Genomic DNA, 12643 nt, shown 5'->3' on the forward strand with positions numbered 1-12643 from the left:
TTGTGGAAATTGAATAGTAAATGAAGAGCAGTATAACCTGGGGTCCAGAGGTTATTTATTATTCCTGCAGCCGCAAAAAGCACATGTGAGTAGTTCGTTTGAGGTGCTGTTTTCTCCCTTACGAACAGGGTTTTTCTCATCGTACTCTGGTTTTCACCCTCCTGAAAAACCAACATGAACGACGGTCTATCTTTTTAAAACAATGACTCTTGCGGATGTTCTTATCTTAAGAGAGCCGGGAATCACAGCCTAGGGTAAGTGCAGCATAGCATAATGGATTTTCATTAACAAATGTATAGCAACTGATTTTTTTAAAATGCTTCTTGGATAATTTACTTAATTACTGAAACGGTGGCCATCTTAATAATAATAATAATAATGTCTTTATTAAAGAAATGATAAAATACATATCATTAACGTGATTACAATCATAAAACTAAAAAACTGATTAAAAGATACTAATTACTAAAGATTATTCTATTTACAAATGAGTTTTTAAAACGTTGAGAATTAACTCTAGGTCTAATAAAATATGATTTCCTTAAATTATATTTGGACGTTTGTATTTTAGGCGCTATGCTATGCAAAGGATGGGCACTACTAACCGATTTCTTATATAGCCTTGTGTCAAATTTATTTAAAAGATCCTGGATATTATAATGGTATGTTGTATAATTTCGTTTGTAACAGCGATCTAAAAAGTTTTGTACGGTGGTAAGCTCCGGAGGTGATGCTCCATAAACACTAAGACCATAAATTAGTTTTGATATAACAATTGTTGAAAATAAATGGTCAACTTCTTTTTGTGTATATCCTTCCTTCCTAAGGGATCTTATAACAAATAAAGATTTGTTTATAGCTGTAATGGTATCTTTTACATGAAGGTCAAATCTACTATCACTTTGGAAAGTAATACCTAAGATTTTAAGACTGCTACACTGAGGAATATTAGAAATAGGCTGAAAACTAAATTGGTCCATTCCTTTCTTAGTAAAAATTATTTCTTTGCACTTAGTAGGATTGCATGACATACTATTATTTGAGGACCATAACATGAAAGAATTAACATAACTGACTGAATTATCAGTTAGATTTCCATTAACACAGAAAACAGGAGATACAATTTAACAAATCAAAAACAGTTTTCCGTGTTTGATACTCTGATCAAAACACGCGGGATGTTGGGAGAACACGAGAGGAGCGTAGGAAACCACGACGCGTAGCGGAGTGGTTTCCAGCTTCTCGAGTGTTCTCCCAACATCCCAAGTGTTTTGATCAGAGTATCAAACACAGAAAACTGTTTTTGATTTGTTTAATAAAATAACAAACGCGCGAAAAGATCAAAAATAAGCAAAGTCTAAGTAAATTCTCCCTACGTGCCGTCTTATTCAAACTGACCAATGAGCGCGCGCGATAGATTAAAAATGACGATAGCGTGTTTTGATACTCTCATCAAACATCTCAACATCCCGCGTGTTTTGATCAGAGTATCAAACACGGAAAACTGTTTTTGATCTGTTAATTCAATAGTTGCTTATTATTATTATTATTATTATTATTATTAAAATCTGGCTTCATTTCCATACAGAAACCGCTGTACCAAATGATTAAGTGCAGCAAAAGGCAGTTCGGTTGACAGGTCTTTCACGGTTACTTGAAGCACGATAATTTATGAGGTTTTCTGGTTTCTTCATCAGAATCTTGTTCATCTTCAACAAAAATAAAACTGATAAATATTTGGAAGCCATATTTAAAGTATTTTTAAGGCGATACCCCATCCATTAACATTCGTTTTGAGACGATTGAGCCTACGAGCGTGTGGGCACACAATGATTTTATATAATATTTCAAAGCCTCCAATTTCGGACTGGACGGGTTTTCAAGTCCAAGCAATTAGTTCCAGTCCTCGCCTGCGCCTCGGACTGGAACTAATCATCTCATTAATTATTCGACTTGGAGTAATTGGAACAAAATTAATTCAGTCCTAGGACTGAATTAATTTTGTTCCAGTTACTCCAGACTGAATGCATTCCTTTCACAGCACTTTACCAGGTTTCAAGTAACATCATGTGACCCAAAAATAGCCCACTGATTGGCTGGTTTACTCATGAATTATGAATGAGTATGAGAAGAAGAGATAACTAGCTAAAAACTAGTGTGAGCTGCGTCGGTGTTTCTAATGAAACAGTAATGATAAAAGGGTAAATTATACACCGTGAAAAGATGGAAAAACGTACTGACGTTTCGGACGCTAGTTCTTTTACTCCGACGAAGGACTAGCGTCCGAAACGTCAGTAAGTTTTTTCATCTTTTCACGGTGTATAATTTACCCTTTTATCATCAATGATTTTATGAATTAGTGACCAGTTTTGAACGGCTTCAAGAGGGCAAAATCCTCATTTTTTTCACACGGCTATAGAATCTATTGATATATTTGTAAAAGCATATATAAAATAAAAACTTTTGATAAAGCTTTAAAATAACAGAACATTAATGGCCGACTTGGAACCAATTGGGAAAGATGTAAGGAAATTATGAAAATAAATAGAATAGTTGCCCAGAGAAATTGGTTACGGAAACATTGTCAAGAAAACGAATAACTGAAGGCCTAAGAAATAAGTTCTCAAGCTCGATTGAATAATTTTGTGTATTCTCAATGAACACAGCTGATAGTATAGTCATAGAATAGAATTCAAAATTGACTTACCATTTTCAGATTGTGTTGTTTCATAAAAGTTCCTTCCTGCGTAAGGCAAGTTGAAGTAACGATGCGGTTCCAGCTTAAGGAAATATGAAGTCCTCCTTCCCTGTCTAGTACCTTTTCCTGGATTGACTTGGCGAGCTCTCAATTTACCAACTTTATACCCAATAGGGAACTTACCAAAGTCTTCGGGTCGACTTAAGTTCGAAGTGGATCTTGACCACCCACACTTGCCCCTCATTTTTCCGATTCTCGTACTAACCTCTGCTAAGTATTCAGTCTCCTCGTTTTGATCTGCGACAGCGAGTTTCTCAGCCGTGATGACTTCGTGTATTATCAAAAGGTTTCCCCTTTTAGCGTCCTCGATGATATTAGTATCAAAAACACGCTTCTTTAACCAAGCATTTAGTTCTCCATAATCGATTGTATGTTGGATAATCGTTCCTAGAGAGAATGGACGACTCGCACTATGTTGTCCAACTTCGCCACTAAGATCTTTTCTTACCGTTGCAGTTACAGTCGCAGAACTTTTACTTTCACTTTCGTCATAATCACATAACTTCGTTGACAGGATTTTAGGCTCTGCATCAGATTTCTTTTTCGATGTTGACTTGAATGCAATTTCACCGATGGGGTAGAATGGCGGTCGTTGTGCTGAGAACAAGTTGGTAACAGACTGTGTCCATGACGATCGATTATGGTTTTGTTCCTTCAATAAAAGCAAGGTCAATATCTTGTAGTTTTCCACATCTCCAAGAGAAGGCACAGGTATATATGAAGGGAAATCTTTTGCTACAATGTCCGCCACGGTTTTCCAGTCGACGCGTGAGGACATGACAAGCAGTTTCGTTTTTATGCGAGACAATACTGAAACTAGTGCTAGGAGTGACAAACATTCGCGAAGCAGTGGCGCAATGATATAAAGAGAAACGCGTCGAAATGACCAAATGGTCTTTAAACAATCAATTTTGTATTTTTTCCAAGTATTCTTCGTTTGCAATAGACGTCATAGCCGCCATGTTGGAATAATTTGACAAAAGATTTTTCAATGAATTCTTTTGTTATATCTTACAACATGGCTGACATCCCTTTTGTTATTGTGCTCTCTTGGGATTGATTGCAAACCAAGAATTACAAGTTTTTCCAAGAAATAAAGGAAATACTTCAAGTCGGGAACACAGTTCCGTGAAAATAAGCCCCAGCATGTTTATATATATTTTTATTTCTTTATCTATCTGTCCATTTTCATTTAATAAGAACTACTTTATTAATAATGGGCAACAAACGTAAAACAATTCATATAAAGATTATGTATTATATATTGTATATCGCCTCGTGAAACATCGAGACTCTCGTGAAAACAAAACTATTTCCCTCGCGACCAGACATTAAGTGTATAATATTCACTTCACCTTATTAAATATTAAATATTATATGTATATATTTATACACAGCCATTTGCAAAAACTATGGCCGCTTCCATATATATGCACAAGTATATCAAAAGCATATCAAAAATTATGTGATGTCATCCGATACAGTGGAGCCTCGATTTTACGATATGGCTCGGGAGAACAAAAAAGTATCGTAAAATCGAGGTATCGTTGCAGACAAACTCTCGATTTAACGATATAAAGGCGAACCAATTGAAAATATCTATTGTAGCGAGGTCGAGTTACTTTTCAAGATAAGACTGATTTTTTATTATCATTTAACATTGTACGCTGTGTAATAATATTCATTCATATATATCATTTGTACTACTGTACAGTATTCAAAAACAAAACGCTTTGTGTCCTTTCATAGTCTTCAAAAACTTACCATGTAGTTGCTTACAACTTTTTCAAAAGTATTCCTTAAGTAGTGTTTGTCGCTTCTCTCTAACATCCAGCTTTAGAAACGCATCCTCCATCCTACTTAAAGAGCGAAGGAACTCGTGCTCTCTTGCCCCTGACTCTTCAGAAGCCAGCACAAAGTCCCTTAACGCCCTCATGGATTCTGAAGCTTGTAGAGGAGTAAGCAACTTCGATTCCATAGCCGATATCTCATCGTCTTCAGCCTCAGGGTCTGATTCCTCTTCGCCAACGCGTTCATTTTGGAGGTTCTTTACGGTTTGCTGCCTCAAGTGCTTCTCTTGGCGCGTACTCGGCCGACAGTTGCTTTTCTGTAAAAATGTCATCTAGAGAAGCAAACTGGCTAAACGGCACTCCTTGTTGATAGACAGAATCAGTTATATCGTTATATCGAGGTCAAATTTACGCTTGGGATAAAAGAATGTAATCGTAAAATCGAGGATATCGTTGTACCGATTATCGTTAGATCGAGGTCTTTTTTCATACATTTTACTGTATTTTCCGTCGGGAGAAAGAAATGTTTTCGTAAAATCAAGGATATCGTTAGATCCAGTATCCTAAAATCGAGGCTCCACTGTATTCTTTTCGAGTTGTCTATCACTAGGGCTTTCCGTTAAAAATATCAAGAAAGATATCCTGCCGTGTCTGATATACTTTTGATATACTTGTATGTATATTTGAAACGGCCATAATTTTTGCAAATGGCTGTATATATAATTGCAATATGCATAAACTTTGACCCTTTATAAATATATATTATATATATATACACTTATTTCAATAAAGTTAGTCACCAAAAAACCTAGAAAGCTGAGATCACTGAGGATCATGTGAATTTTTTAATATCAAACAAGTAAAGCTTTTGATACGATTTGCAGCTTGAGGATGCTCAGAAGAGGTGAGTCTGTAACTGGTAAAAGATCTAAAATCCCTCAATAGTTATTAAAGCAGTTGAAACATGTAAAATGTAACTACCCATAATCCTTGCAGGTCTCAGCTTTGTAGCTTTTCAGGTGACTAACTTTATTGAAATAAGTGTATATATATACAAGTACATCAAACTTATATCAAAAATTATGGAATATCCTCCTTGATATTTTTTTCAGAAAGCCCTAGTGATGGACAACTCGAAAAAAATATCAGGGATGATATCTGATAATTTTTGATATACTCTTGGTAATACTTGTATATATGCACAAAAGCGACAAGTTTATGCAAACCGCATATATGTATGTATAAATTTACGTTATCCAATGTAAAACACATCTAAAAATACGTACTCGATGAGTACATGAGTCTACTGCTAATACATACACAGCAACATTTTTGAATCATGTATGCGTAGAATATTCACCTGCAGGTATTCAGGGCTTAATATTCTGCTTACAGAGCTCAGTTATCCCTTTAAAGGGCTCAAATATTGTCACTTTAAAAATCGGAGTCAGTTTCACATCGCATTGGTCATTCTGTAAAAATCGTTCATGAAGCGACATCTGTTTATAGTGCAGTTTTCGTATGACTGTGAAAAATTCACGGCACGAACACGGCCATGACACGGCAAGGGATACGCCAGACCAATCACATTGCACGAGAATTTACTCTCCATCCAATCAAACACCCGGAACACGGCATAAACACGGCGCGGACACGGTCACGCCAAGGTCACGGCAATGCCAAACCAATCATATTGCGTGTGAAAAAAAATCAGCCAATTAAAATTCTAGAAAACATCACTGTCACGGCACGGCTCGCATACGGCACTGAGCTTTTCACAGTCATACGAAAACTGCTCTAACATGCTTCGTGTAGTACAAACACGCCAATTCAGTGGTCGTTTTTTTGCGATAAATTCTTTCTAGATATTGCAAATACCTGAAAGCACTTTAATTAAACAACACTTGACACATTCGATGAAACCTGTGTGCCTTAAGCTTGTTCCAAAAAAAAAAAAACCAGATAAAATTCACTACAAAAATGTTTGCTATTACCTTGAGAAATCATTGAATCCTACCGAATCATGATTTGATACGTTGGTCAAATGTTTTCCAGTATCGATAAAAAGTCGTAAGCAGTCGCAAACAGAGCAGCCAAGTTGACCAGCCAGTACACGGGACTTCGGATAACATCGGCTATCCTTGCCATGCACCACTAGCTGTGCACGTGGGATCCGAAAGTAATCCGAAGTCTTACAACCCTTACACCGGGATGAACTTTATGTCAGTTATTTCGTATGTCATTGAATATTTTTCGCTAGTTAAACAGGATATGAAGTATATCTGGGTAAACTCGATGGCATAGTGTCTACTGCTTATTGATATGCAGTAGACATAAAAAGCAATTAAATTTGCTGGTAGTTGGCGAGATATGTAAAACACCAAAGCGTAATGGCCGCCGTATCAGTAAAAAAGGTCTATTCAGAAAGATCTTCAATATCTGGTCCGTACAAAACTACTGAGTACAAAAACATTCGAAATAAAAACTTTATTCCAAAAGCGTTATTTGCTTTTCATTCTATTGATATTGCTAATATTCCTGCAAAAGATTTAATTGATTTTTATATTTCTTGTATTCAATCAGTTCTTTTATATACTTGCCAAGTATTCCATTTCAGTGTACCTGAGTATCTTAGTTTATCTTTGGAACGTATCCAAAAGCGCGCAATGCGTATTATTTATGGTTATGATCTCTCCTACAAACAATCTCTTTCTCTTGCTAAATTAACAACTTTAAAACAACGTAGATCTAAACTATGTGCCTCCTTTTTCAAGAAAATAGTCTCTGACCCTAGTTGTAGTTTGTATAAGTTATTGCCTCTTAATGCAAGCAGTTCCACCATTTGCCTTCGCCGTAAAAGAGAGTTCTGTCTTCCAGTTTGCAAAACAAATCGTTTCAAGAACTGCTTTATAAAACGCCAGTATTAGCCATTTCACAAGTTGAATTGTTTGACCTAGCCCTATATATTTTGATATGAATTTATAATTATGGATTAACTAGTCCTTTTTTCACTATCATATATCATAGTATATTATCTGTAGGCTGTTGGTGTGGTAGAGGGTTTCTCAGACGCACGTCCCGGCAGGCTTGGAGAGAAGTTTGCTGTTAGTTTTCTCTGGGCTTTTCGGAGTATGGGTGCGTTTAGGGAAGCAAATCACTTCTTAATCTTTAATTCAAATTTGCTATTATAATTAATCATTATTGAAATCTTAGCAATTCAGTTTTTCAGCTGCAAGTGAGGTGTTTAATAAATCTATCTACCTATCTATCTATCTTTAGATTCATGGATGGCCCTAGTGTAACCTAATAATAGATAGCATTTTTCGTACTCTTAAAAACGTACTATTTTAATCCAAATACAGTGGATTGACAGATATTGATGCTGTTTCTCCTCCCTAGGAGTCACTCTTTCATTGCTTTCGTTTTCAAATTTTACGAACTTCACAAACCTAGCTATGTTACATTAGGGAACATGGTCGTGGATTCTGCGGTTTCTTAATCGATCAAAAATCCAATATGATAGGAAATCAGGTTAGATCATGCTTAACACTGTCTACTGATGCCCCCAAACATCCACTCAGTATTTAAGTTTCATTAGGAAATCGGGACGAAAATTTCAAGTAAGTTCGTATGAACTTCACTAGGTCCTAGGGTTTGAAGAAATTTCAAAATGATCAAAAAACGTGCATCTTCATGAAAAACTGCAATATCTTTCCACCGTTTTAATGTAGTCCCACCAAATTCAAGCACATACATTTTAGATAAATGTACTAGACGTCCTCAAAATTCCATGCAAAAATATTGAGTAGCTTTTGAGTTAGAAGGATTTTCTTGGCCAAAGTTGTCGAAATTTGCGTAACCGAAAAGTAGCTGTTTTGAGCAAATCTAACCATTCCAAGCGGATAATGATAACTTCTTACAAACATTGAGGATAGGAATGGATTTTATACCAGTTGATAAGAGGTTTCTTCCGCACACTACACCAAAAGTGGAGGATAAAATAACATAATTCTAGGAAGTTATGATTTTTTATATGTACCCCTGTAAAATGCCGCTCAAGTTACAAATGGGAAAGTTAGGGTTAAGTTGGAATAAAGTTTTCTCCAGGTTCCATTTTGTTCGCGAAACTTAATCTCTTGCCATGAATAGAATCAATTCGGTGAATCCTAATACACGATTGAGTCGTTTTCGCTAATTTGCTTGTTTTGAATTTTTAATCTCCAACATTAAAATGTTACAAAAGGGAACATCGGCGAAAAACACCGAAATTATAGCTTCTTCTACAAGACTTTTTTGTAAGACTTTTTGATGTAGAATTCTAATATGCGCATCACCAACTTGTTAGATAGTTGGTAAGAGTGTAGAATGTTGCCTTGTTTTTGGGAATACGGCGTTTCTCCCTTGTTTTATCTGTAAGCATTTAGATACATTATTCGCACGTTTTTGCTTTCATATGTTAGTAATCTTTTATCTGTAAAAATTACAGCTACTTCTAATAGTAACATTAGTTCATCATTTTTATCATTGCATTCGTTTAAATCGTTTCATCACTGCATTTGCGCATTTACGTAAGAGGCTCATCGCTTTCATATGAAAGAAAACGGAGGATGAGCTATATAGTCGTGATTTTTGAATTTTAAAACATTTTACTAAATAACCTTACTTTACAAACTCAAGGCAGTCAAGGTGCTGACACACGGTGCAACATTGCACGCAACAGGACTGCTGCAGCGTGTCTTCCCCATGTTGTTGCACGCAATGTTGCATGCAACAATTCTGAAGTTAAATCGCGCTCTGCTGTTGCAACATTGTGCGCAACAAATGTCATCATGTGAACATGTCTGCAACATTACCTGCAACATTTTGAAATTTAAAGCGAAACAGCTTGCACCAAATTTATGACTGCGGACCAAATATCTTAACATAGCAGGCTGACACAAGCGATGTTGCATGATTTTATTCCAATGTCACTCCGATTCAAATTTATTGCTTGCTGATGAGTGCAATGTTGCACCGTGTGTCAGCAACTTAAACGTCATTGAAATTTTGATGATAACATAAAGGCCATAACTATAATAAGTATAGCTGAAGTTACTTGCACTACTTCAATCGTTTGTTGCATTGCACTGTGTAAAAATACCATTAAACGTCAAGCAAACAAAACACAACTGAACACTGGGTATCACCAGCACTAATAACGACTTCTAAAGTAATGTAAAACTTAGTAAAGAAGTACGATAGAGGCCAAACTACTATGTGGCTGTATTTATTTCGATAAAAAATATTGGAGTTTTTAGTCAAAACTCTGCGCATGGGCAATTGGTGTAAGATATTTGTTATCAGTTTCAAAGAACATCATATCAACACAAGACTTAGTGAAAGGTTACAATAGGCAACTATTACAGCGAGTGGTTGTAATACTATTTTTTAAATCGATTTTAATCCCGGAAAAACATTTCCTAAAAAGAAAACAGTAAGATAATGGTGTTCTCTAAGCATTCCGATCAACCATATTGCACTTTTTATTTAAAAAGAATAAAAAGGAATGACAAAAAATTGAATGAAAATATAGAGTTACATAAGGGAACTATCGAAGTAACTGGTTTTAGTACACTTTTTATAATCGATTTTTATCCCCAAAAAACTTTCTCAGAAAGTGAACAACTATGATAATACTGTTCAAAAAGCATTGCGATTTACCATGTCACCTTTTTTATTTGAAATAAATAAAAAAAAAAATGACAGAAAATTGAAGGCGAATCACGAGTTACATAAGGGAACGCCTAGAGTTACAAAAGGGAACCTCCGGTTACATTAGGGAGCGTGTCAGGTTACATTGGGGAACATCAAGTTACATTAGGGAACTCGTGATGTTACATTAGGGATCGCGATCCCTTTTGTAACCGTAATGAGTTACAAAAGGGATCAAATGTTACAAAAGGGAGCGTGTCAAGTTACATTAGGGCCCCATGAATCTAACTATCTATCTATCTATCTTTAGATTCATGGATGGCCCTAGTGTAACCTAATAATAGATAGCATTTTTCGTACTCTTAAAAACGTGCTATTTCAATCCAAATACAGTGGATTGACAGATATTGATGCTGTTTCTCCTCCCTAGGAGTCACTCTTTCATTGCTTTTGTTTTCAAATTTTACGAACTTCACAAACCTAGCTATGTTACATTAGGGAACATGGTCGTGGATTCTGCGGTTTCTTAATCGATCAAAAACCCAATATGATAGGAAATCAGGTTAGATCATGCTTAACACTGTCTACTGATGCCCCCAAACATCCACTCAGTATTTAAGTTTCATTAGGAAATCGGGACGAAAATTTCAAGTAAGTTCGTATAAACTTCACTAGGTCCTAGGGTTTGAAGAAATTTCAAAATGATCAAAAAACGTACATCTTCATGAAAAATTGCAATATCTTTCCACCGTTTTAATGTAGTGCTACTAAATTCAAGCACATACAGTCTAGATACCTGTACTAGATGTCCTCAAAATTTCATGAAAAAATATTAAGTAGATTTTGAGTTAGAAGGATTTTCTTGGCCAAAGTCGTCGAAATGTTCGAAACCGAAAAGTAGCTGTTTTGAGCAAATCTAACCATTCCAAGCGGATAATGATAACTTCTTACAAACATTGAGGATAGGAATGGATTTTATACCAGTTGATAAGAGGTTTCTTCCGCACACTACACCAAAAGTGGAGGATAAAATAACATAATTCTAGGAAGTTATGATTTTTTATATGTACCCCTGTAAAATGCCGCTCAAGTTACAAATGGGAAAGTTAGGGTTAAGTTGGAATAAAGTTTTCTCCAGGTTCCATTTTGTTCGCGAAACTTAATCTCTTGCCATGAATAGAATCAATTCGGTGAATCCTAATACACAATTGAGTTGCTTTCGCTAATTTGCTTGTTTTGAATTTTTAATCTCCAACATTAAAATGTTACAAAAGGGAACATCGGAGAAAAACACCGAAATTATAGCTTCTTCTACAAGACTTTTTTGTAAGACTTTTTGATGTAGAATTCTAATATGCGCATCACCAACTTGTTAGATAGTTTGTAAGAGTGTAAAATAGTGTTTTGTTTTGCAGAATACGGCGTTTCTCCCTTGTTTTATCCGTCAGCATTTAGATACATTATTCGCACGTTTTTGCTGTCATATGTTTGTAATCTTTAATCTGTAACAGCTGTACAGCTACTTCTAATAATAACATTAGTTCGTCATTTTTATTATTGCATTCGTTTAAATCGTTTCATCACTGCATTTGCGCATTTACGTAAGAGGCTCATCGCTTTTATATGAAAGAAAACGGAGGATGAGCTACATAGTCGTGATTTTTGAATTTTAAAACATTTTACTAAATAACCTTACTTTACAAACTCAAGGCAGTCAAGATGCTGACACACGGTGCAACATTGCACGCAACAGCATGCAGCGTGTCTACCCCATGTTGTTGCACGCAATGTTACATGCAACAATTCTGAAGTTGAATCGCGCTCTGCTGTTGCAACATTGTGCGCAACAAATGTCATCATGTGAACATGTTTGCAACATTTTGAAATTTCCAGCCAATCAGCTTGCACCAAATTTATAACTGCTGACCAAATATCTTAGCATAGCAGGCTGACACAAGCGATGTTGCATGATATTGTTGCAATGTCACTCCGATTCAAATTTGTTGCTTGCAATGTTGCGTGCAATGTTGCACCGTGTGTCAGCAACTTAAACGCCATTGAAATCTTGATGATAACATAAAGGCCATAACTATAATAAGTATAGCTGAAGTTACTTGCACTAATTCAATCGTTTGTTGCATTGCACTGTGTAAAAATACCATCAAACTTCAAGGAAACAAAAAACAATCGAACACTGTGTGTCATCAGCACTAATGACGACTTCTAAAGTAACGTAAAACATAGTTAAGACGTACGATAGAGTTCAAACTACTTCGTTCATTATTTTTATCATTGCATTCGTTTAAATCGTTTCATTATTGCATTAGCGCATTTACGTAAGAGCCTCATAGCTTTTATATGACTAACAAAACGAAGGATGTTTGACACAGTCGTGAGTTTTGAA

At 35.7% G+C, this 12643-nt stretch overlaps 2 protein-coding genes and 1 long non-coding RNA gene across 3 annotated transcripts in view; 1 reads left to right on the forward strand and 2 right to left on the reverse strand.

Annotated features, from left to right (window-relative positions):
- Nucleotides 1-12643, forward strand: part of LOC148909067 (uncharacterized) — a 24189-nt gene continuing 11546 nt past the window's right edge. Inside the window, exon 1 of the long non-coding RNA XR_016120555.1 lies at nt 1-254. This is a non-coding gene — a long non-coding RNA (uncharacterized LOC148909067). The remainder of the gene's footprint in view (nt 255-12643) is intronic.
- On the reverse strand, nt 390-1630 carry LOC148909068 (uncharacterized). The gene has a single exon (XM_089033482.1). The coding sequence runs from the start codon at nt 1053-1055 to the stop codon at nt 459-461; it is 597 nt and encodes a 198-aa protein (XP_088889608.1). The 5' UTR covers nt 1056-1630; the 3' UTR covers nt 390-458.
- Nucleotides 1571-3688, reverse strand: LOC148909069 (uncharacterized). Its single transcript, XM_089033481.1, has 2 exons — nt 2708-3688; nt 1571-1709 (listed from the first exon to the last, which is right to left on the reverse strand). Exons 1-2 carry the CDS (start codon nt 3534-3536, stop codon nt 1651-1653), a joined length of 888 nt encoding a protein of 295 aa, XP_088889607.1. The 5' UTR covers nt 3537-3688; the 3' UTR covers nt 1571-1650.

The sequence above is a fragment of the Actinia tenebrosa genome, unplaced genomic scaffold, assembly GCF_029948245.1.
Source record: "Actinia tenebrosa isolate PJP-AT-01 unplaced genomic scaffold, QUT_ActTen_1.0 PGA_scaffold2__45_contigs__length_23673736, whole genome shotgun sequence".
In the NCBI taxonomy this organism is placed as follows: domain Eukaryota; kingdom Metazoa; phylum Cnidaria; class Anthozoa; order Actiniaria; family Actiniidae; genus Actinia; species Actinia tenebrosa.

What these genes read in the sequence shown, in the direction of transcription:
- LOC148909068 (XM_089033482.1), bottom strand. Translation starts at nt 1,055, where the DNA reads ATGTTATGGTCCTCAAATAATAGTATGTCATGCAATCCTACTAAGTGC.
- LOC148909069 (XM_089033481.1), bottom strand. Translation starts at nt 3,536, where the DNA reads ATGTCCTCACGCGTCGACTGGAAAACCGTGGCGGACATTGTAGCAAAA. An exon ending in AACAACACAATCTGAAAATG is followed by an intron (nt 1,710 to 2,707) that starts GTAAGTCAATTT and finishes TTTTTGTTGAAG; the next exon opens with ATGAACAAGATTCTGATGAA.